The 24,524-nt window shown below is 48.6% G+C and overlaps 3 protein-coding genes across 4 annotated transcripts in view; all 3 read left to right on the forward strand.

The window, feature by feature from the left end:
• The window catches only part of LOC138799069 (zinc finger protein 585A-like), a 201,897-nt gene that overhangs the window by 157,587 nt on the left and 19,786 nt on the right, over positions 1–24,524 (forward strand). Inside the window, exons 3-4 of the mRNA XM_069979834.1 lie at positions 21,772–21,871; positions 23,342–24,366. Of these exons, the coding sequence (XP_069835935.1) occupies positions 21,772–21,871; positions 23,342–24,366 (1,125 nt within the window). The remainder of the gene's footprint in view (positions 1–21,771; positions 21,872–23,341; positions 24,367–24,524) is intronic.
• LOC138798972 (zinc finger protein 605-like) lies at positions 2,922–9,232 on the forward strand. Of its 2 annotated transcripts, none has more exons than XM_069979618.1 (6): positions 2,922–3,091; positions 3,333–3,567; positions 3,978–4,380; positions 4,500–4,558; positions 4,969–5,077; positions 7,406–9,232. In XM_069979618.1, the coding sequence occupies exons 3-6, from the start codon at positions 4,296–4,298 to the stop codon at positions 9,160–9,162; spliced, it is 2,010 nt and encodes a 669-aa protein (XP_069835719.1). In that variant the 5' UTR covers positions 2,922–3,091; positions 3,333–3,567; positions 3,978–4,295; the 3' UTR covers positions 9,163–9,232. The 2 variants fall into 2 exon arrangements, with proteins under 2 accessions (XP_069835719.1, XP_069835720.1); XM_069979619.1 differs by having other exon boundaries at positions 3,431–3,567.
• On the forward strand, positions 18,606–20,439 carry LOC138798987 (oocyte zinc finger protein XlCOF29-like). The gene is made up of 3 exons (XM_069979643.1): positions 18,606–18,706; positions 19,508–19,640; positions 20,134–20,439. Exons 2-3 carry the CDS (start codon positions 19,569–19,571, stop codon positions 20,383–20,385), a joined length of 324 nt encoding a protein of 107 aa, XP_069835744.1. The 5' UTR covers positions 18,606–18,706; positions 19,508–19,568; the 3' UTR covers positions 20,386–20,439.

Genomic DNA, 24,524 nt, shown 5'->3' on the forward strand with positions numbered 1-24,524 from the left:
ACCCCAGGGGGGGGGGGGGAGATAACCCAAAACCCCAGGGGGGGGGGGGGGAGATAACCCTAAACCCCAGGGGGGGGGGGGGGAGATAACCCTAAACCCCAGGGGGGGGGGGGGAGATAACCCTAAACCCCAGGGGGGGGGGGGGAGATAACCCTAAACCCCAGGGGGGGGGGGGGAGATAACCCTAAACCCCAGGGGGGGGGGGGGGAGATAACCCTAAACCCCAGGGGGGGGGGGGGGGAGATAACCCTAAACCCCAGGGGGGGGGGAGATAACCCTAAACCCCAGGGGGGGGGGAGATAACCCTAAACCCCAGGGGGGGGGGAGATAATCCTAAACCCCAGGGGGGGAGATAACCCTAAACCCCAGGGGGGGGGGGGGAGAATAACCCTAACCCCAAGGGGGACAGATCAATGTGCACACGCATCGGCTGTTGTCCTATCCAGGTCCAGTCTCCCGAAGGCAGATATATGTGATATATATATATGTGAAAATAGAAACTGGACAGGCACTTGCTGGTGTGGTGTGTCAGATAAATGGACGTGTTCATGCAGAGTAGTGAATGATCCCGCTCATCTGATGTACAAAGCGCATGAATAAAGTGCGGTGCAGCTCTCCAAGGATCCAGTCAGAGTGTGTGCAAATATAGCAGGGACATTGCCCCGGACCAAGCAGGTAAAAGAGGATAAATAAAAACACACGTATACCGCTATGTGTGAATAGGACGTAAATACATAGCGTACAAATGTATTTAATTAAAAAAAAAAAAAGAAAAACTGCATTTTGGTTCAGTGTTCAGGCAGCTATATAACAGCTACACTTACTGTATCCCGGTCCAGTCTCCTGAAGGCTGCTATATAACAGCTATACTTACTGTATCCAGGTCCAGTCTCCTGAAGGCTGCTATATAACAGCTATACTTACTGTATCCAGGTCCAGTCTCCTGAAGGCTGCGATATAACAGCTATACTTACTGTATCCAGGTCCAGTCTCCTGAAGACTGCTATATAACAGCTATACTTACTGTATCCAGGTCCAGTCTCCTGAAGGCAGCTATATAACAGCTATACTTACTGTATCCAGGTCCAGTCTCCTGAAGGCAGCTATATAACAGCTATACTTACTGTATCCAGGTCCAGTCTCCTGAAGGCAGCTATATAACAGCTATACTTACTGTATCCAGGTCCAGTCTCCTGAAGGCAGCTACATAACAGCTATACTTACTGTATCCAGGTCTAGTCTCCTGAAGGCTGCTATATAATAGCTATACTTACTGTATCCAGGTCCAGTCTCCTGAAGGCAGCTATACTTACTGTATCCAGGTCCAGTCTCCTGAAGGCAGCTATATAACAGCTATACTTACTGTATCCAGGTCCAGTCTCCTGAAGACTGCTATATAACAGCTATACTTACTGTATCCAGGTCCAGTCTCCTGAAGGCAGCTATATAACAGCTATACTTACTGTATCCAGGTCCAGTCTCTTGTATCCTATAGTATCCCTAGAAGAGCAGTGTCACCTTCAGCCTGTCCCTGTCACAGGATCAATTAGAAAACTCCAACCCCTACAGCGTTCTGGGCCGGTGAGAGTACGCTCGGTGATCGGCCAAGATTTATAAATAGTGAGCGGAGATGCTGAACCGTTCCGATTCAGCAACGTTCTCTGTACTGGAACTCTGCATTTGACTCCCGGTCTCTGAAGATGTTAAACACCACCCTATGGAGTCCTGGAAAAGCCCCGGGCGGCATCTAACGTCTCCAGACACCGGGAGCCAAATGCCAAGAATTCCGGTACGGAGAAAAATTGCTGAATCCGAACGGTTCAGCATCTTCGCTCAATACTATAAGGCAATTCTAGAATGGAGGAAGAAACATGGAAGATACTTCTATACAATGTGTGTGTGATGTGCGCAGCCTGCGGCCCCATCTGTAATAACTACAGAATTACCGTATTTTCTGGTGTATAAGGCGACCCGCCAATTTTTCCAGTTAAAATAAAGAGTTTGGGATATACTCGCCCTATAAGACGACATTTTTCAGCACCCGCCCTATAAGACGACACCCGGCGTATAAGACGACACTCGGCGTATGAGACGACACCCGGCGTATGAGACGACACCCGGCGTATAAGACGACACTCTGCGTATAAGACGACACCCGGCATATGAGACGACACCCGGCGTATGACGTATGAGACGACACCCGGCGTATGAGACGACACCCGGCGTATGAGACGACACCCGGCGTATAAGACGACACTCTGCGTATAAGACGACACTCTGCGTATAAGACGACACTCTGCGTATAAGACGACACCCGGCGTATAAGACGACACTCTGCGTATAAGACGACACCCGGCGTATAAGACGACACCCGGCGTATAAGACGACACCCGGCGTATAAGACGACACTCTGCGTATAAGACGACACCCGGCGTATAAGACGACACCCGGCGTATAAGACGACACCCGGCGTATAAGACGACACCCGGCGTATAAGACGACACCCGGCGTATAAGACGACACCCGGCGTATAAGACGACACCCTGCGTATAAGACGACACTGCGTATAAGACGACACCCGGCGTATAAGACGACACCCGGCGTATAAGACGACACTCTGCGTATAAGACGACACTCTGCGTATAAGACGACACCCGGCGTATAAGAAGACACCCGGCGTATAAGACGACACCCGGCGTATAAGACGACACCCGGCGTATAAGACGACACCCGGCGTATGAGACGACCCCTGACTTTTGAGAAAAAAAGTCTTATTTGCAGGAAAATACTGTATATAAAGCCACATCAGCCTGGAGCGCAGTGTGGACATCATAAGGGAACCAAGTAACTCCGCCCACATACATGTGACTGATCACATGACTGTGACATCACTGAAGGTCCTATCACTACGTGCAGGGGCTGAGGTCGGGGATTACTTCATGCCGTAAGGACCACTGGCAGCCCCCATGTGACCTGGAGACCCCCTCCCCCTCTGTATACAGCTGCAGCCCCCATGTGACCTGGAGACCCCCGTATATCTGCACCATGAGCGTCTGCTGACCATCACCGCGGGCACGAGCTTCACTTTAAGGTATGTGATGCCTATGGAGGAGTCCATGGTAAGTCCTATCCCGCTCCTCACGTCACTTCTCATGCTGGTGGTCTCCAGAACAACCACAGCCCCAGGTCCCATTAAAGGGGTAGTCTGGGCAGGGGGGTTCGGTTGCCTCCTGGTATTGGGGTGGAAGCCTTATATATTTATATATTCTTTCTGTGACCGCTGTTATGTGGGATAAGAGAATAATCCCCCCTGACTCCAAGCTCTATTACAGGGGCTGATATAGCGGCTCCTCTACACCCAGCCGCCTCCATGGATGACCAGTCATTTACAGCTACAGCGGACGCCATCTTATTGCTTCATTTCCTATAGTGCAAGATATCACCTGCTGACGCCTCCTCTAATACACAATGGTCGTCTACCTGACCGAACCACCGAGGACAGACGGGGGCAGAAGAGAGAGGATCCTGAGCCTCACCCTGGAGATCATCTACCTGCTGACCGGAGAGGTGAGGGATTCTGGGGGATGGGTCACATGACCTTCCTCTTCTCTAGTAATAATACAGGACATGAGCGGAGAGGTGAGGGATTCTGGGGGATGGGTCACATGACCTCCCTCTTCTCTCTAGTAATAATGCAGGACTTGAGCGGAAAGGTGAGGGATTCTGGGGGATGGGTCACATGACCTCCCTCTTCTCTCTAGTAATAATACAGGACATGAGCGGAGAGGTGAGGGATTCTGGGGGATGGGTCACATGATCTCCCTCTTCTCTCTAGTAATAATACATGGGCGGAGAGGTGAGAGATTCTGGGGGATGGGTCACATGACCTCCCTCTTCTCTAGTAATAATACAGGACATGGGCGGAGAGGTGGGGGCTCTGTATATAGTGATATTTATCAGGGTCTCTCCATCCTCAGGATTACACAGTAGTGAAGAAGACATGTGGAGAGTGTGTGGCCCCCAGCAGCAGCAGCAGGTCAGGAGGATGGAGCAGGGCCCGGGGCCCCATCACGGAGCCTCCACCTCCCTCACTGATACCTGAGAGGAACAATGAGCAGAAGATCCTAGAACTCACCCACAAGATGATGGAGCTGCTGACTGGAGAGGTGAGCAATGCTGCTGGGAATGCTGGGACATCATCCAGGAACACAAGGGATGATGGGTCTGGATGATGACTGGATCATTGTGTGTGTCAGGTTCCTATAAGGTGTCAGGATGTGGCCGTCTATTTCTCCATGGAGGAGTGGGAGTATGTAGGAGGACACAAGGATCTGTACCAGGAGGCCATGATGGAGGACCACCGGCCCCTCACATCACCGGGTAAGAGGAGACTCTCATTGATGGTAAAGGAGAGAGCAGTATTGGGGTCCCCTAGACCCCCCATCATCTGCTCATCACATATACACAATGTATTCAGTCACTGTGTGTGTCTCCTACAGATGGATCCAGTAAGAGGAATCATCCAGAGAGATGTCCCGCTCCTCTGGATCTCTATCAGGTAAAGGATTTTTCTTCATAGACAATCATAGTTTTTCACCGAATAGGTCCTCCAGTTGTTGCAAAGCATTCACATTATGCCTCAGCAGCCAAAGGCATGATGGGTAATGTAGTTTTGCAGCAGCTGGAGGACGGCAGGTTTCCCATCCTTGTTCTATTGTACCAGGACTCTGGAGCACAGTTCTGGGGGTCACATGTCTTGGCGGCTAATGCTGCCTCTGTCACCGGCCTCTCTTTATCACCACATCAGTGTATGGGGGGAGGGGGGCACTGTGGATAGGTTCTCCTCCAACCTAGAATACTGAGGCTTATATTAGAGCCGGTGACAGGTTGTACGGACATCTTGTTCAGAATCAGCGACCGGTCATAGAATCAGACACTCGGTTTATAACCTTTCGTTGTGTCAATCAGGGTGAGAAGCTGCTGGACAGTAATGGTGAAGATATGGAAGAAGAAGAAAGGAAGTATAAGATGAGACCAGAGCAGCGGGTGGAAAAGACTCCTACAGACCTCAGTGCGGGTGAGGAGTGATATATGTTGGGGTCCTCCAGGATTAGACAAACATGGCGGCTTTCTTCCAGAATCTGCTCCACTCTTCTCCTTAGTTTGTGTGTGTGTGGGGGGGGGGTTATGGCTTAGTTCTGTTGAAGTAAATGGAGTTGTAATCCCACACACAACCTGACGACAAGTGTGGCGCTAACCCCCTTTATAGGATACGTTCCTATAGTACAGTGCTTCTCAAACTGTGAGGCGCCCCCTAGTGGTTGGTGAGGCCGAGCAGGGGAGCCAGTTTTCAGGAAGTAACTATGATCTGCACAGTCCTTTTGCTGTTTGCAGAAATCTCCGTTTTAGTAAAATTATTAATTTATTTTGTACTTGTTTTATTAGTATCTAGAGCTTGGGAGACGGGGGAAGGTAGCCCGAACATTATCTGGACTTTCACCACAGATAGTGAGGCCCCAGCATCCTCTTGGTCAGTCTGGTGAGGCCCCAGCTTCCTCTTGGTCAGTCTGGTGAGGCCCAGGCTTCCTCTTGGTCAGTCTGGTGAGGCCCAGGCTTCCTCTTGGTCAGTCTGGTGAGGCCCCAGCATCCTCTTGGTCAGTCTGGTGAGGCCCAGGCATCCTCTTGGTCAGTCTGGTGATGCCCCGGCATCCTCTTGGTCAGTCTGGTGAGGCCCAGGCACCCTCTTGGTCAGTCTGGTGAGGCCCCAGCATCCTCTTGGTCAGTCTGGTGATGCCCCGGCATCCTCTTGGTCAGTGTGGTGAGGCCCAGGCACCCTCTTGGTCAGTCTGGTGAGGCCCAGGCACCCTCTTGGTCAGTCTGGTGAGGCCCAGGCATCCTCTTGGTCAGTCTGGTGAGGCCCAGGCATCCTTTTGGTCAGTCTGGTGAGGCCCCGGCATCCTCTTGGTCAGTCTGGTGAGGCCCAGGCATCCTCTTGGTCAGTCTGGTGAGGCCCAGGCACCCTCTTGGTCAGTCTGGTGAGGCCCAGGCATCCTCTTGGTCAGTCTGGTGAGGCCCAGGCTTCCTCCTGATCAGTCTGGTGAGGCCCAGGCATCCTTTTGGTCAGTCTGGTGAGGCCCAGGCATCCTCTTGGTCAGTCTGGTGAGGCCCAGGCACCCTCTTGGTCAGTCTGGTGAGGCCCAGGCATCCTCTTGGTCTGTTGGTTTAGGCTCCAGTAGAAAAAGTTTGAGAAGCACTGGTGTAGAGAATGAGTAAACGGCCAACATGTTCAATAGGTTCAATCAGCTGATGGATGAGCAACTTCTCAGGCTGGTTACTGGGGAGCAGTGGGAGAGGGATATGGGGCAGTTACTGGGGAGCAGTGGGAGAGGGATATGGGACCAGTTATTGGGGAGCAGTGGGAGAGGGATGTGGGGCAGTCCCTGGGGAGCAGTGGGAGAGGGATATGGGGCAGTTACTGGGGAGCAGTGGGAGAGGGATATGGGGCAGTTACTGGGGAGCAGTGGGAGAGGGATATGGGGCAGTTACTGGGGAGCAGTGGGAGAGGGATGTGGGGCAGTTACTGGGGAGCAGTGGGAGAGGGATGTGGGGCAGTTACTGGGAGCAGTGGGAGAGGGATGTGGGGGCAGATACTGGGGGGCAGCGGTCAGATGTGCTGGCATCCAGGCTAGTGGTTTCTGGTTCCCATTGGATTTCAATGGTTTCTGGTTTCTGGTTCCCATTGGTATTACAATCCCACCTGAGCCGGGGAAATGTTTGTCGGGTTGGATAACGTCTGATGAGGAATCTTACACCAAGCAAGGAAACGTATTGCCAGATACGGGACTCAGTCTGAGGCGCCAACTATTACTGACGGCCAGACTGAATGTTATTATAAGACTCAAAAACGGCGTCAGAAACGTGAGGCCGTGTCCGAATCTGAAACAATCTGTGGGCCCTGGACTGACACCCCAGGTCCCGGTAGTTCGGAGATGACCAATGGAGGTATCGCTCTGAGCAGGTCAGAACGCTAGAGCCGTTAGAGGGAGACGGGGGTGAGGGGAGGTCGGGCCGAGGGTAATTCGGTAGACGAGGAAGGAGCAGGGGATTATACCGTTTCCCTAAATATCTCACAAATGGGATCGGTGTCCTTCTTATTAAAACTAAGGAAAACTTAGGAAAACTAAGAAGGATTAAAGAGCTGGACGATGCCGCACCCTCCTCCCACCATGTAGTATCCGGCCTTGTGTATGTACAGTATGCTTCCATGGTGCTGCCTGTCAGTGGTTACGGTTGTTTGTTGTTGGAGGGTGGTCGGGGGGAGGGGAGAAAATGAAACTTTTTGTTATGAAAAAGTCTGTAATTAAAAAAAAAAGAAAAAATCTGATACTTCTTATATTTCCAATAGGCGATTACAGGAAGAGTTTGAAGGGAATTCGCTCCAGTTTACCATATTGTGAAGTGAGACTGAAGGACTGTAGAATGCGGGATCCTCCCGGATCCAAGAACATTGCACAAGCGTTTTATCCGGGACCCAGCAGCAGAGATCAGTCATCTCCCGGACGTGGCAGCAGAGATCGGTCATCTCCCGGACGTGGCAGCAGAGATTGGTCATTTCCCGGACGTGGCAGCAGAGATTGGTCATTTCCCGGACGTGGCAGCAGAGATCGGACATCTCCCGGACTCAGCAGCAGGGATTGGTCGTCTCTCCCTCCCGTCCATAAGTCGCCGTCTCCCCATAGATCAGACAGAATTACAGAACATGGCGGACGTGAGTTGTTTCTCACATCAGAGTTGGGGAAAAATCTTACACAGGAACTGCATCTTCTTATTCGGAGGACATTGACAGACATTGGGCTTCAGTCTTCTGAATGTGGGAAATATTTTCCCCACAAAGCCGTGATGCCATTTTTATGCTCATATTGTGGAAAATACTTTGCCACTAAATTAAAACTTGTTCAACATCAAAAAATTCACCAAGAGGAGAAGCGATTTCCATGCTCTAAATGTGGGAAAAGTTTTGTCCACAAAGCGGTTCTTATTAGGCATCAGAAATTCCATAGAGGAGAGAAGTGGTTTTCATGTGGTGAATGTGGGAAATGGTTTACTGAGAAACTGAGACTAATTCACCATCAGAGGAGTCATACCAAAGAGAAGAAGTTTTTATGTTTACAATGTGGGAAATGTATGACTGACAAAACCAAACTACTCCAACATCAGAAACTTCACTTGGGAAAAAAGCCATTTGCTTGTTCACACTGTAAGAAATGTTTCGCCAAGAAGCTAGATTTTATTAAACATCAGAGAAGTCATACACGGCGGAAGTCGTTCTCATGCCTGGAATGTGGAGAAAGTTTTAGTCAGGAATCAGGTCTTGTTGAACATGAGAAAAGTCACTCCATGGAGAAACCATTTTCATGTTCAGAGTGTGAGAAATGTTTCACCAAGATAACTGGTCTTATCGCACATCAAAGAATTCACACTGGGAAAAAGCTGTATAAATGTTTGGAATGTAAGAAAGTGTTTTCCCAGAAAGGAGGCCTTATGGCACATAAAAGAACTCACACCGGAGAGAAACCATATTCATGTCCAGAATGTGGGAAATGTTTTACCCAGAAAGCAGGTCTTATGGCACACGAAAGGATTCATACAGGTGAAAAGCCATATTCATGTTCAGAATGTGGAAAGGGTTTTGCTCAGAAAGCAGGCCTTATTGCACATCACAGAATTCACACAGAGGAGAAGCTATTTTCATGTTCAGAATGTGGGGAAAGTTTTACTTCTAAATCAGAATTGGTTCCCCATCAGAGAATTCACTCAGAACAGAATAGACTTTCATGTTCACAATGCGGGAAAGATTTTGCCCAGAAAGGAGGTCTGATTGCACATCAAAGAACTCACAGCGGAGAGAAACCATATTCATGTTCAGACTGTGGGAAAGGTTTTGCCCAGAAAGCAGGCCTTCTCACTCACCAAAGGACTCACACAGGCGAGAGGCCATTTTCATGTTCAGAATGTGGGAAAGGTTTCGCTCAGAAAGCAGGTCTCCTTACACATCAGAGAATTCACACAGGAGAGAGGCCATTTTCTTGTTCAGAGTGCGGAAAATGTTTTACACAAAAATCCCACCTTGCTAAACATGAGAGAAGTCACATTCATGACTAAAATGTAGAGAATGTCCTGTAAGAAGATCTTAGAACTCTGAGAAAGTTCTGACTGTGCAGCCATAGCCCTGAGATACTACCTCGTTTCTCCCTATGTGTACAGTACCGGCCTCTATATTACATGAGTGGGGGTCCCTATGTGCAGGCAGCGCCCTCATATTAGTACCGCAGCGTTGTGCAATTCAGGTGAACAGAAAACCCATCACTTGGATAAGGTTGGATCATCCCATTAAATTGAGAGGGGTACCAGGATTCTACTGGAACATTCTTCATTCAGAGGTTGGGGGGGGGGTACAGTCTCAGGTATGGAACGCAACATAAAAGTTTTTGACAATATGCAGTATATGTGTCTTTGTAATGATCATTGGCGTGACGCTGAAATATGCCGCCACTTGCTGGTTGGGACAGGCCCTGAGGTCACGTGAAACGGCCGTACCCTGGAGGGTGAAGGCAAACGTCATCCTGACTACAGAATATGGTTTGTATTGATTAAATTTTAACGAGTCCTGGAGTGCCGCTGCTGGGTGTCTGTTACCATAGACTTGTATATAGTCACTGAGCGCCGCTGCCTGGTGTTTGTTACCATAGACTTGTATATAGTCACTGAGCACCGCTGCTGGGTGTCTGTTACCATAGACTTGTATATAGTCACTGAGCGCCGCTGCCTGGTGTTAGTTACCATAGACTTGTATATAGTCACTGAGCACCGCTGCCTAGTGTCTGTTACCATAGACTTGTATATAGTCACTGAGCACCGCTGCTTGGTGTCTGTTACCATAGACTTGTATATAGTCACTGAGCGCCGCTGCTTGGTGTCTGTTACCATAGACTTGTATATGGTGCTGAGCACCGCTGCTTGGTGTCTGTTACCATAGACCTGTATATGGTGCTGAGCACCGCTGCTGGGTGTCTGTTACCATAGACTTGTATATAGTCACTGAGCACCGCTGCTTGGTGTCTGTTACCATAGACATGTATATGGTGCTGAGCACCGCTGCCTGGTGTCTGTTACCATAGACTTGTGTATAGTCACTGAGTACCGCTGCTTGGTGTCTGTTACCATAGACTTGTGTATAGTTACTGAGTGCCGCTGCCTGGTTTCTGTTACCATAGACTTGTATATAGTCACTGAGCACCGCTGCTTGGTGTCCGTTACCATAGACTTGTATATGGTGCTGAGCACCGCTGCTTGGTGTCTGTTACCATAGACTTGTATATAGTCACTGAGCACCGCTGCTTGGTGTCCGTTACCATAGACTTGTATATGGTGCTGAGTACCGCTGCTTGGTGTCTGTTACCATAGACTTTTGTATATGGTGCGGAGTACCGCTGCTTGGTGTCTGTTACCATAGACTTGTATATGGTGCTGAGTACCGCTGCCTGGTGTCTGTTACTATAGACTTGTATATAGTCACTGAGCACCGCTGCTTGGTGTCTGTTACCATAGACTTGTGTATAGTCACTGAGTACCGCTGCTTGGTGTCTGTTACCATAGACTTGTGTATAGTTACTGAGTGCCGCTGCCTGGTTTCTGTTACCATAGACTTGTATATAGTCACTGAGCACCGCTGCTTGGTGTCCGTTACCATAGACTTGTATATGGTGCTGAGCACCGCTGCTTGGTGTCTGTTACCATAGACTTGTATATAGTCACTGAGCACCGCTGCTTGGTGTCCGTTACCATAGACTTGTATATGGTGCTGAGTACCGCTGCTTGGTGTCTGTTACCATAGACTTTTGTATATGGTGCGGAGTACCGCTGCTTGGTGTCTGTTACCATAGACTTGTATATGGTGCTGAGTACCGCTGCCTGGTGTCTGTTACTATAGACTTGTATATAGTCACTGAGCACCGCTGCTTGGTGTCTGTTACCATAGACTTGTGTATAGTCACTGAGTACCGCTGCTTGGTGTCTGTTACCATAGACTTGTGTATAGTTACTGAGTGCCGCTGCCTGGTTTCTGTTACCATAGACTTGTATATAGTCACTGAGCACCGCTGCTTGGTGTCTGTTACCATAGACTTGTGTATAGTCACTGAGTGCCGCTGCCTGGTTTCTGTTACCATAGACTTGTGTATAGTCACTGAGCACCGCTGCTTGGTGTCTGTTACCATAGACTTGTGTATAGTCACTGAGTGCCGCTGCTTGGTGTCCGTTACCATAGACTTGTATATGGTGCTGAGTACCGCTGCTTGGTGTCTGTTACCATAGACTTGTGTATAGTCACTGAGTGCCGCTGCCTGGTTTCTGTTACCATAGACTTGTATATAGTCACTGAGCACCGCTGCTTGGTGTCCGTTACCATAGACTTGTATATGGTGCTGAGTACCGCTGCTTGGTGTCTGTTACCATAGACTTTTGTATACGGAGCTGAGTACCGCCACATGGTCCGGGAGAAGTTCTAACTAGTGAGAAGCGCCGCTGTTATACGTCACTGGTGGAATGGTTCATACATATTTACACACTGTATCTGATCAGGTGGGTCCAGATGTTACTCAGCCCCAGAGGGGGGGCACAGCTTCAGGGGAGGGGGGGGATCAATGAAAACTCGGGATGAGTGAGTTTACAGTACTAGCAAAGCGATTGGCTAGGCTCAGCCGTCAGCTTGTCAGCCTGCTGCCTATGAACTTCTCACCATTCCCTCCAGGTGCTGGAAAAAGCTGGATCCAGTCCTGGGAAATTTCTCCCAGTTTCCCAGGACTGGATCCAGTTTCCCAGGACTGGATCCAGTTTCTCCAGGCACCCGAGGGAAGCGTCACTGAGTTCATAGGCAGCGGGCTGACAAGCTGACGGCCGAGCCTAGCCAATCGCTTTGTTAGTACTGTAAGTTCACTCGTCCCGAGTGCAAACACAACATAGACTAATGTCACTTTCTTCCAATTCCCCGAATCTTATAAATATACAAATCTGGGTTCTCCAGTTTCCTCCCAAAACTTACAGATTTATAGATTGTGACCCCAAATGTGGACAGGGACCAAAGCTGCCAGTTATGTAAAGTGCTGCCGAACCAGCTGGTGCTATACAAATAAAAGCTTTATTATTACTATTATTAATAATTAATTTAACCCCTTCACATCAGCCTACATATATGTTCCTGCTGCATATACCCCACGCAACAGGACGTGTATGTACATTCCTGACTTTGAGGGGATTTTGATGTGTGCGGGACCTCCGCAGTTTGGGCAGTCCGGCACACATTAGTTTCCGGGGAGCCGAGGATGAGGACAGGCAGCTGCCTGTCATTAGCCCATTAAACACCACCATCTATAGCGATCGCGGCATTTAAGGTACTCAGTGACAGGACAAGCTCCTGTCACTGACTGATTGGGCTGTCATGTTATGGCTGCGGGGGTCCCGATCGCTTAAACCGACAAGTGGGGGTAAGCCACTTACCTCCGTCCTGTTAAATCGGTGTTCTGTAGATAAGAGTCTGCTCTCCAGCAGGCTCTATGCATAGATTGCCGATAACACTGATGTATGCTATGCTTCGGCACAGCACAGATCACTACATGCAAAAAAAAAAAGTTTTTAGAAGTATTAAAAACCCCTTATAACCCCCCCTCCCCAAAAAAAAAAAAAAAATGTTTAATATACTTCCTTGCCAATTATAAAAATATGTAAAATTAATAAATAAAAAAACATGTTATATAAAAAAAAAAATAATAATAATAATAAATTGCTAAATTTTTTAAAATTATATATAAGAATAAAAATCGATCAAAATCTTTCTTTTAAACTAATATGATATTAAAGACTAGAGATCATGCAGCAAAAAAATGACCCAAGCAGCCCTGTAGGTGGAAAAATAAAAGTGCTATGGCTCTTAGAGGGCGGGGAGGAACATTGCCTTAAAGGGGAACTCCACATAAGAGAAATTTATTTTCTATTAAAAGTACATTAAAAGTTATATAGATGTGTGTATACAATGTATTACTGTATCTGTGCGGTTCTGCCACACTGGTAGCTGATAGAAATCCAGGAAGTGAAGAAAAATGGCCTTTGTGCCAATTCACACTGGGGGAGATTTATCAAACATGGTGTAAAGTGACACTGGCTCAGTCGCCCCCGGCAACCAATCAGATTCTACTTTTCATTCCTCACAGACTCTTTGGAAAATGAAAGGTGGAATCTGATTGGTTGCCGGGGGCGACTGAGCCAGTTTCACTTTACACCATGTTTGATAAATCTCCTCCTATGTCTCCTGCTCGCACTGCTCTCCCACCTTAGGAGACAAATCTTCCATGCCTCTGTCTCACATTGTATGTTTGCTGAGCACAGGCTGATGATGCAGACAGGGGGCAGGATGTGATGTCACAGGAGGCGGGGCTGGATCCCAATCCCCTGAGTGATTCACCATCTCTGACCGGTCTGAAGCAGCTGCTGCAAGGACTGTGGACTGTGATGAACAGCTGAGGGAAAGCATTGCATTGTGGGAACTGGGAACTCAACCAGGAAGTACAGAAACACAATACAGAACAACCCCCCCCCCCCCCCCCCAAACAAATGGATTTTTGGTAGTTTCAAAACTGGGACAGATAGGTAAGTAATGCTATATACTTCTGCAGCAGTTTTTTTTTTTTAACTTCTACCTGGAGTTCCCCTTTAATTTGCATCAATGGGCTTGGTCATGGAGGGGTTAAACTGTTGACCATGACATACAAGGCTATCCCCTCCGTACATCTCTGACCTGATATCCCACTACCGTCCCTCACACAACCTCCGATCCTCCATGATTAGAGATGGTCCGAACCGTATGAACCCCGAACGCTCTGCATCAGATTCCCGCTGTCTGCCCGCTCCATGGAGAAGGTGGATACAGCGGGAGGAACACCTGGAAAACTGGGATACAGCCTATGGATATGGCTGTATCCCAGTTTTCCAGGCGGTCCTCCCGCTGGATCCGCCCGCTCCACAGCGGGAATCATTTCCCAGAGTTCAAGTTCGTACAAACCCGAACCGAACTCAGTTCGGACCATCCCTATCCATGATCATGCTCCGGCTTCCACCATACTGTGGAACTCGCTACCACGACACATCCGGCTCTCATCCACCATCAAAAAGTCATCTGGAAAACCCATCTCTATATACAAAGCTACAACGTATAATAACTGCACCAAACTGTGACCAGCTGCCCCCCTACCTTCTCCCTCCCCTCACCTGGTAGGGCAGGGTTCTCTCTCCCTGCCAGTCACTCTTGTGGCTGCAGCCAGGATTCTACTATATAGAAACAGATTAGCTGAGTGCACTAGGGTGTGTAGCGGGTGTAAATAGGAGACTCCCAATCTCCAGCAGAAATTCACCAGCTTACAAAGAAACTTCTTTAGGATTTTTTACTGAAAATATCCTTTCTTTTTCTTTTGCAAACAACTTAATGTTGTACATAGAAAACATATCACCCATAGTGCTCATAAGGCGGACGGCATCTGGTATCTGGATAAGACGATTTCACTCCTCTCGGAGCTCTTGATCCACCATTTGCTTCACCGGGGACAGATAGGCGTGTAACCACGCAGCCGGATGGACGTTTCAGGAGTGTTCCTCCCTTCTTCACGCAGGATTCTGCCTCTGGTCACCGAAGAATTTATTTTTCAGCCACATAGCAGAGTATATACAGTGTTTATATATCATAAAAATGAAAGTCTGTCTGTCTGTCCTGTATAGGAGGTACAGGAGGGGAGGGGGAGGGGGAAGAGCGGCGCCCCAAAGAGATGAATGGGAAAATCTCCTCACTGCAAACACAGGTGATATAATTAGCTGTAGCAGACACGGCAGTTGGAGCCTTAGCAACCAATAGGATTACTGCTTTCACAGGGAGCAATGGTTGCTAGGGAAGCTGCCTCACAACATCCACAGAAATAACTGGTATACACCCTACTCCATCTATACAGTACATGTATACAGGACCCCCTACTCCATCTATACAGTACATGTATACAGGACCCCCTACTCCATCTATACAGTACATGTATACAGGACCCGCTACTCCATCTATACAGTACATGTATACAGGGCCCCCTACTCCATCTATACAGTACATGTATACAGGACCCCCTACTCCATCTATACAGTACATGTATACAGGACCCCCTACTCCATCTATACAGTACATGTATACAGGACCCCCTACTCCATCTATACAGTACATGTATACAGGACCCCCTACTCCATCTATGCAGTACATGTATATACAGGACCCCCTACTCCATCTATACAGTACATGTATATACAGGACCCCCTACTCCATCTATACAGTACATGTATATACAGGGCACTACAGGTATACCAAACTGTGACTGGGTAACACTGCCACACCAGACCTGACCAATACCACCATACTGTGCTGGATAACACTGTCATACCAGACCTGACCAATACCGCCATACTGTGACTGGATAACACCACCATACCAGATCTGACCAATACCGCCATACTGTGACTGGATAACACCACCATACCAGATCTGACCAATACCGCCAAATTGTGACTTGGTAACACCGCCACACCAGACCTGAGCAATACCGCCATACTGTGACTGGATAACACCATCATATCAGACCTGACCAATACCGCCATACTGTGACTGGATAACACCGCTATACAAGACCTGACTAATACCACCATACCGTGACTGGATAACACCGCCACACCAGACCTGACCAATACTACCATACTGTGACTGGGTAACACTGTCATAACACACCTGACCAATACCACCATACTATGACTGAAAAAAACTGCTAAACCAGACCTGACCAATACCGCCATACTGTAACTGGATAACACTGTCATACCAGACCTGACCAATACCGCCATACTATGACTGGATAACACTGCCATACCAGACCTGACCAATACTGCCATACTGTGACTGGATAACACTGCCATACCACACCTGACCAATGCCGCCATACTGTGACTGGATAACACTGCCATACCAGACCTGACCAATACCGCCATACTGTGCTGGATAACACTGCCATACCAGACCTGACCAATACCGCCATACTGTGCTGGATAACACCGCTATACCAGACCTGACCAATACCACCACACTGTGACTGGAGAACACCGCCACACCAGACCTAACCAATACCGCCATACTGTGACTGGATAACACCGCCATACCAGACATGACCAATACCGACACACTGTGACTAAATAACACTGCCATACGGGTAAATACGACCCTGCAGGTATACAGGACACCACAGGTATACAGGACCCCAAAACTATACACTACAGGTGCACGGGACCTCCACAAACTATATACTACAGGTATACAGGACCCCAAACTTTACACTACAGGTATACAGGACCCCAAAACTATACACTAAAGGTATACAGGACCTCCACCAACTATACACTACAGGTATACAGGACCCCAAAACTATACACTACAGGTATACAGGAACTCCACCAACTATATACTACAGGTATATAGGACCCCAAACTATACACTACAGGTATACAGGACCTCAAAACTATACACTACAGGTATACAGGACTTACACCAACTCTATAATACAGGTATACAGCACCTTCACCAACTCTATACTACAGGTATACAGGACCCCAAAGCTATATACTACAGGTATACAGGAACTCCACCAACTATATACTACAGGTATATAGGACCCCAAACTATACACTACAGGTATACAGGACCTCAAAACTATACACTACAGGTATACAGGACCTACACCAACTCTATAATACAGGTATACAGCACCTTCACCAACTCTATACTACAGGTATACAGGACCCCAAAGCTATATACTACAGGTATACAGGAACTCCACCAACTATATACTACAGGTATATAGGATCCCAAACTATACACTACAGGTATACAGGACCTCCACCAACTCTATACTATAGTTATACAGGACCCTCAAACTATGCACTAGATGTATACAGGACCCCCGAACTATATACTACAGGTATACAAGACCTCCACCAATTATACATACAGGTATCCAGGACCCTCAAACTATAAACTACAGGTATACAAGACCTCCACCAACTATACATTACAGGTATACAGCACCAACTATATACTACAGGTATACAGGACCCCCGAACTATACAGTACAGGTATACAGGACCTTCACCAACTGTACACTGCAGGTATACAGGACCTCCCTCAACTATACACTACAGGTATACAGCCCCCCCCTCCAACAACACACTACAGGTATATAGGACCACCAACTATACACTATAGGTATACAGCCCCCCCCCCAACTATGCACTACAGATATGCAAGACCCCTAAAAACTATACATTGTGGGTATACAGAACCCCTCCAACTATGCACTACAGGTATACACTAATTCCACTGATTAACTCAGATGAAACAATACTTTTAGCTTTGCCTCCTGGGCACCTTAGAACAAATCTAATTAACACACTGACACTTTATACCCGGGCAGCGCCGGGTACATTTTCTAATGTATATATATATATATATATATATATATATATATATATATATATATGCAGTGCTTTGTGTTCTGCGTAGGGGAGGGGGGCCCCTGCATGTCACGTGTTCTGTTACGTTCGGGTTGTCACCCTCTCTCTCTTGTACATCGCTCTGGAATCAAGAGAACTAAATAATAACTCTGCAGCGTCCGCCGGATCAGTATAAACAGCCGGATCAGTATAAACAGCCGGGATCAGCAATATGGGGCGTTAACACAGACAGATTTATCTGACAGATCTTTGAAGCCAAAACCAGGAACAGACGAAAAACAGGGATCCGGTGATAAAGGAAAGACTGGGATCTATCTTCTTTTCAAATCCATTCCCGGCTTTGGCTTCCAAAATCTGTCAGATAAATCTTTCTGTGTAAACGCACCCTGACTGATCAAATCATTAAGAAGGCCGAATCCAAGGCGGCCGCCTCGCTGTAACGGCCCGTGCGATACGAGGATGTGACGAGATGTGAACAAGGCTCTAGTGGGGGAGACCGGACGGACCGGGGATGGAACAGGGAAGCGACGACAATGAGCGGGCAGCATGAAACAATGTCCAGCTCAGCGCAGCTATAAGCGGTCAATCCCGAGCACTCATCGCTGCTAGGTCAGCCTCACAAAGACGGACTACAAGTCTCAGCAGGTTCAGGCTGCTGTATACCACAGGACATTACGGAAGGAGATATATGGGGAGAGAACTATAAGTTCCAGCATGTCCAGGTGGTTCTGGGATAATAGGGACGATGACTATAACTCCCAGCATTCCCGGCTCCATGTTCTTCTCCTCCATCCACAGTACAGACCCCGCCCATGTGACATCATCGCAGGTCCTACACCCACCATGTATCTTCTCCACAGCTGAGCCCCGCCCCTGACTGATCACATGACAGTGACATCACCCCAGGTCCTGCAGCTACACCAGAGGCTGCAGTCAGTAGATAGGAGCTGCAGTTGCCGCTTGTGTCCTGTAGGGGCCGTCTCTATAGTGCGAGTTCTCTGCTGATCAGGGAGCCGGGGAGTCGGCTGTAACGCAGCAGATCAGCTGGGCTTCTCATGGAGGGAACAGACAGGTTTGGCGACCTCCCATAGATTCTCCTGTGTAACATGGCAGGTTCTGTAACCCAGAGGACGCGCTCTGTGACCCCAGAGGACGCTCTGTAACCCGGAGGACGCTCTGTAACCCGGAGGACGCGCTCTGTGACCCCGGAGGACGCTCTGTAACCCAGAGGACGCTCTCTGTGACCCCAGAGGACCCTCTGTAACCCAGAGGACGCTCTGTAACCCGGAGGACGCTCTGTAACCCGGAGGACGCTCTGTAACCCAGAGGACGCGCTCTGCGACCCCGGAGGACTCTCTGTAACCCAGAGGACGCGCTCTGCGACCCCGGAGGACTCTCTGTAACCCAGTAGGCGTAATATACAGCTGACTGGACCGTTTCAGCGCCACGACGGAGCGCCACACAAACCCCCACCCAACAGCATTGGGTATAGGGGCCGCATGGTTCACTTTAAAAATCTCACAACTTCTAATCAGTCAGGGTCTGGGAGCTGAGACCCCCACCAATAACTAAGTGTTAAGACCCTGACTGATCAGTAAAATGAGCGGGAAGACAACTATATTACAACTTTAGACCGGGTTCATCACATCTCAAAATTCCAAGGCCTGGTGACATCAGCTAAATCTTTCACCAGTTTGTCTGTGCTTGGATAAGCAGAGTCCCCACTGACTGCAATGACCCAGATAAAGGCGCTACCAATGGAGGAAGGTTCTTAAAGGAATTAGTTTTATAATACATGTGATTAAAGCTCAGCCTGAAATCTAATACAAACACAATGTAAACTTTATAAACTCTTTTCTCCATAAAATTCTAGAAATTCTCCCATCTGCAGCAAAGTCTTCATCATATCCTTATCCTAAGTCATCGATTATGTGATGGACGAGAATAAGATCAACAGCGAGATCCTGAGCCTCACCCTGGAGATCATCTACCTGCTGACCGGAGAGGTGAGGGATTCTGGGGGATGGGTCACATGACCTCCCTCTTCTCTCTAGTAATAATACAGGACATGAGCGGAGAGGTGAGGGATTCTGGGGGATGGGTCACATGACCTCCCTCTTATCTCTAGTAATAATGCAGGACATGAGCGGAAAGGTGAGGGATTCTGGGGGATGGGTCACATGACCTCCCTCTTCTCTCTAGTAATAATACAGGACATGAGCGGAGAGGTGAGGGATTCTGGGGGATGGGTCACATGACCTCCCTCTTCTCTCTAGTAATAATACAGGACATGAGCGGAGAGGTGAGGGATTCTGGGGGATGGGTCACATGACCTCCCTCTTCTCTCTAGTAATAATACAGGACATGAGCGGAGAGGTGAGGGATTCTGGGGGATGGGTCACATGACCTCCCTCTTATCTCTAGTAATAATACAGCACATGAGCGGAGAGGTGGGGGCTCTGTATATAGTGATATTTATCAGGGTCTCTCCATCCTCAGGATTACACAGTAGTGAAGAAGACCTGTGGAGAGTGTGTGGCCCCCAGCAGCAGCAGGTCAGGAGGATGGAGCAGGGCCCGGGGCCCCATCACGGAGCCTCCACCTCCCTCACTGATACCTGAGAGGAACAATGAGCAGAAGATCCTAGAACTCACCCACAAGATGATGGAGCTGCTGACTGGAGAGGTGAGCAATGCTGCTGGGAATGCTGGGACATCATCCAGGAACACAAGGGATGATGGGTCTGGATGATGACTGGATCATTGTGTGTGTCAGGTTCCTATAAGGTGTCAGGATGTGGCCGTCTATTTCTCCATGGAGGAGTGGGAGTATGTAGGAGGACACAAGGATCTGTACCAGGAGGCCATGATGGAGGACCACCGGCCCCTCACATCACCGGGTAAGAGGAGACTCTCATTGATGGTAAAGGAGAGAGCAGTATTGGGGTCCCCTAGACCCCCCATCATCTGCTCATCACATATACACAATGTATTCAGTCACTGTGTGTGTCTCCTACAGATGGATCCAGTAAGAGGAATCCACCAGAGAGATGTCCCGCTCCACTGGATCCCCAGGACTGTCCGGGAGAAGATGACACTGTCCTGCAGGAGGAGCAGGTAGATGGAGGGGGAGATGACACTGTCCTGCAGGAGGAGCAGGGGGATGGAGGGGGAGATGACACTGTCCTGCAGGAGGAGCAGGTAGATGGAGGGGGAGATGACACTGTCCTGCAGGAGGAGCAGGTAGATGGAGGGGGAGATGACACTGTCCTGCAGGAGGAGCAGGGAGATGGAGGGGGAGATGACACTGTCCTGCAGGAGGAGCGGGTAGATGGAGGGGGAGATGACACTGTCCTGCAGGAGGAGCAGGTAGATAACACTGTCCTGCAGGGAGATGGAGATGACACTGTCCTGCAGGAGGAGCAGGGAGATGGAGGGGAGATGACACTGTCCTGCAGGAGGAGCAGGGAGATGGAGGGGAGATGACACTGTCCTGCAGGAGGAGCGGGGAGATGGAGGGGGAGATGACACTGTCCTGTAGGAGGAGCAGGGGGATGGAGGGGGAGATGACACTGTCCTGCAGGAGGAGCAGGTAGATGGAGGGGGAGATGACACTGTCCTGCAGGAGGAGCAGGTAGATGGAGGGAGAGATGACACTGTCCTGCAGGAGGAGCAGGTAGATGGAGGGGGAGAAGACACTGTCCTGCAGGAGGAGCAGGTAGATGGAGGGGGAGATGACACTGTCCTGCAGGAGGAGCAGGTAGATGGATGAGGGGGAGATGACACTGTCCTGCAGGAGGAGCAGGTAGATGGATGAGGGGGAGATGATACTGTCCTGCAGGAGGAGCAGGGAGATGGAGGGGGAGATGACACTGTCCTGCAGGAGGAGCAGGTAGATGGAGGGGGAGATGACACTGTCCTGCAGGGAGATGGAGGGGGAGATGACACTGTCCTGCAGGAGGAGCCGGTAGATGGAGGAGGGGGAGATGACACTGTCCTGCAGGAGGAGCAGGGAGATGGAGGGGGAGAGGACACTGTCCTGCAGGAGGAGCAGGGAGATGTGGTGATCTGCATGCTATATGTATTGAGGTTGTGATTACTTATAATCTTGTACATTTTTAACTTAATCTCAAATCAGGGAGAAGATTTAATGGACATTAAAGTAGAAGGGGAGGAGTTGTTCCTGATGGGCGACCAGACATACAAAGAGCAGAGGACAACAGGGGACATTGGCACAGGTGAGGAGTCTGTACTGAGATCATGGAGTTTATGTCCTTGTATTCTTCTATTGTTCTTCTATTGTTTTGGGTTATTGGGAGAGTTTTTGTTCAGCAATATCTGGGTCACGTACAGGCTGTATCTCCATTGGGTCCATCATGTATCTTACCTGGTTAGAATGTAGACTAGAATAGCGTTTACCTTTGACTCAGCCGGGATCAGAAGGAGTTTACTGGCTTTGCGTTGAGCGTTGTGTCCGCCCCCTGAGAACTGTATCTAGCTTCTGGAAGGTGTCCGTGTACTGTTAGGAACAGAACGCCAAACCCATTCCGCAACATTCTACAATACTCAGTTGTATCACTGACAAAGTGAGCGCACGGCCGTTCACAGCAGTTTATAGTCTGGTGTTGGAGATTTTCCCTCTAAATTACGCTGCATTCGTATTTTGAAAATAGAAAATGGACAGGCGCTCCCTGGTGTGTCAGATAAATGGACAGACGCTCCCTGGTGTGTCAGATAAATGGACAGGCGCTCCCTGGTGTGTCAGATAAATGGACAGGCGCTCCCTGGTGTGTCAGATAAATGGACAGGCACTTCCTGGTATGTCAGATAAATGGACAGGCGCTTCCTGGTGTGTCAGATAAATGGACAGGCGCTTCCTGGTGTGTCAGATAAATGGACAGGCGCTCCCTGGTGTGTCAGATAAATGGACAGACGTTCCCTGGTGTGTCAGATAAATGGACAGGCGCTTCCTGGTGTGTCAGATAAATGGACAGGCGCTCCCTGGTATTTCTGATAAATGGACAGGCGCTTCCTGGTGTGTCAGATAAATGGACAGGCGCTCCCTGGTATGTCAGATAAATGGACAGGCGCTCCCTGGTATTTCTAATAAATGGACAGGCGCTTCCTGGTGTGTCAGATAAATGGACAGGCGCTCCCTGGTATGTCAGATAAATGGACAGGCGCTCCCTGGTGTGTCAGATAAATAGACAGGGGCTTCCTGGTGTGTCAGATATATGGACAGGCGCTCCCTGGTATGTCAGATATATGGACAGGCGCTCCCTGGTATGTCAGATATATGGACAGGCGCTCCCTGGTATGTCAGATATATGGACAGGCGCTCCCTGGTATGTCAGATATATGGACAGGCGCTCCCTGGTGTGTCAGATAAATGGACAGGCGCTTCCTGGTGTGTCAGATAAATGGACAGGCGCTCCCTGGTATGTCAGATAAATGGACGTGCTCGTGCAGAGTAGCGAATGATCCCCTCACCTGATGCGGTTGTGCAATATCATAGGCAAACTCTACAAAGTGCCTCGATAAAGCGGGGTGCAGCTCTCCGAGGATCCACTACTGGTGATCCAGCCTGGTTACCTGATGAAGTCTCTATCACATAACACATATCACCCCCTTCCCTTCATCTGGTGTATTTTATTGTACAAGCTTCACAATCTTTATTTTGGTAACAATGAAATCAATTTTACTCTTAGAGAGTGATCCCAGCGACCACATGGAGGGACTCCGCCTCATATCACCAGAGGAAATGACCCCGTATCTACATCCAGGACTTTACATTACCGATTCACCCTCTGACCCTCTGAATCATCAGGAACTTTCTCTCGATGCATCACAGATGGTTACCACAACTACAGACCACAGAGGGAGTAATATTTTTCAATGTGATGAATGTGAAAAACAGTTTTCTAAAAAGTCAAATCTTTTTGTTCACCAGAGAATTCACACCGGGGAAAAACCATACTCCTGTACAGAATGTGGGAAATGTTTTACCTGTAAATCTGGTCTTGATCAACATGAGAGGACACACACGGGGGAGAAGCCATTTTCATGCGTAGAATGTGGAAAATGTTTCACTCGGAAATCATTTCTTGCCAGGCACAAAGTACTTCACACAGGGGAGAAGCCATTTGCACTTACATGTTCTGAATGCGGGAAATGTTTTACCAAGAAATCAGGACTTGTTGAACATCAGAGAATTCACACAGGGGAGAGGCCATTTTCTTGTTCTGAATGTTGGAAATGTTTTATCTCTAAAGCCAAACTCAGGGATCACCAGAGAGTTCATACAGGGGAGAAGCCATTTGTATGTTCTCACTGTGGAAAAGGTTTTATCCAGAAATCCGTTCTTGTTCAACACCTTAGAATTCATTCAGGGGAGAAGCCACATTCATGTTCAGAATGTGGGAAATGTTTTACTCAGAAATCAAATCTTCTTAAACATCAGAGGTTTCACACAGGAGAAAAGCCATATCCATGTTCAGAATGTGGAAAACGTTTTACCCAGAAGTCCGATCTTGTTGACCATCAGAAAATCCATACAGAAGAAAAGCCTTTTTCATGTTCTGAATGTGGAAAATGTTTTATCACTAAGGTTAAACTTGGGATCCATTGGAGAACTCACACAGGGGAGAAGCCATTTTCTTGTCCGCAGTGCGGGAAATGTTTTACTAGAAAGTCAACTCTCGTTCATCATCAGAGAAGTCACACAGGAGAAAAGGCAGATTTATGATCGGATTTTGAAACGGTTCAACCAGTAACTATGTGGTGAAGGTTCAGCAAAGGACACAAGGCCGACTGGAACATAAATGACCCAGAAAACACTAAAAGAAACACGCTCCATGGTGGGATCTTATCCATCATACAGTCTCCGCTGTG

The sequence above is a fragment of the Dendropsophus ebraccatus genome, chromosome 8 (genome assembly GCF_027789765.1).
Source record: "Dendropsophus ebraccatus isolate aDenEbr1 chromosome 8, aDenEbr1.pat, whole genome shotgun sequence".
Taxonomy (NCBI): Eukaryota; Metazoa; Chordata; class Amphibia; order Anura; family Hylidae; genus Dendropsophus; species Dendropsophus ebraccatus.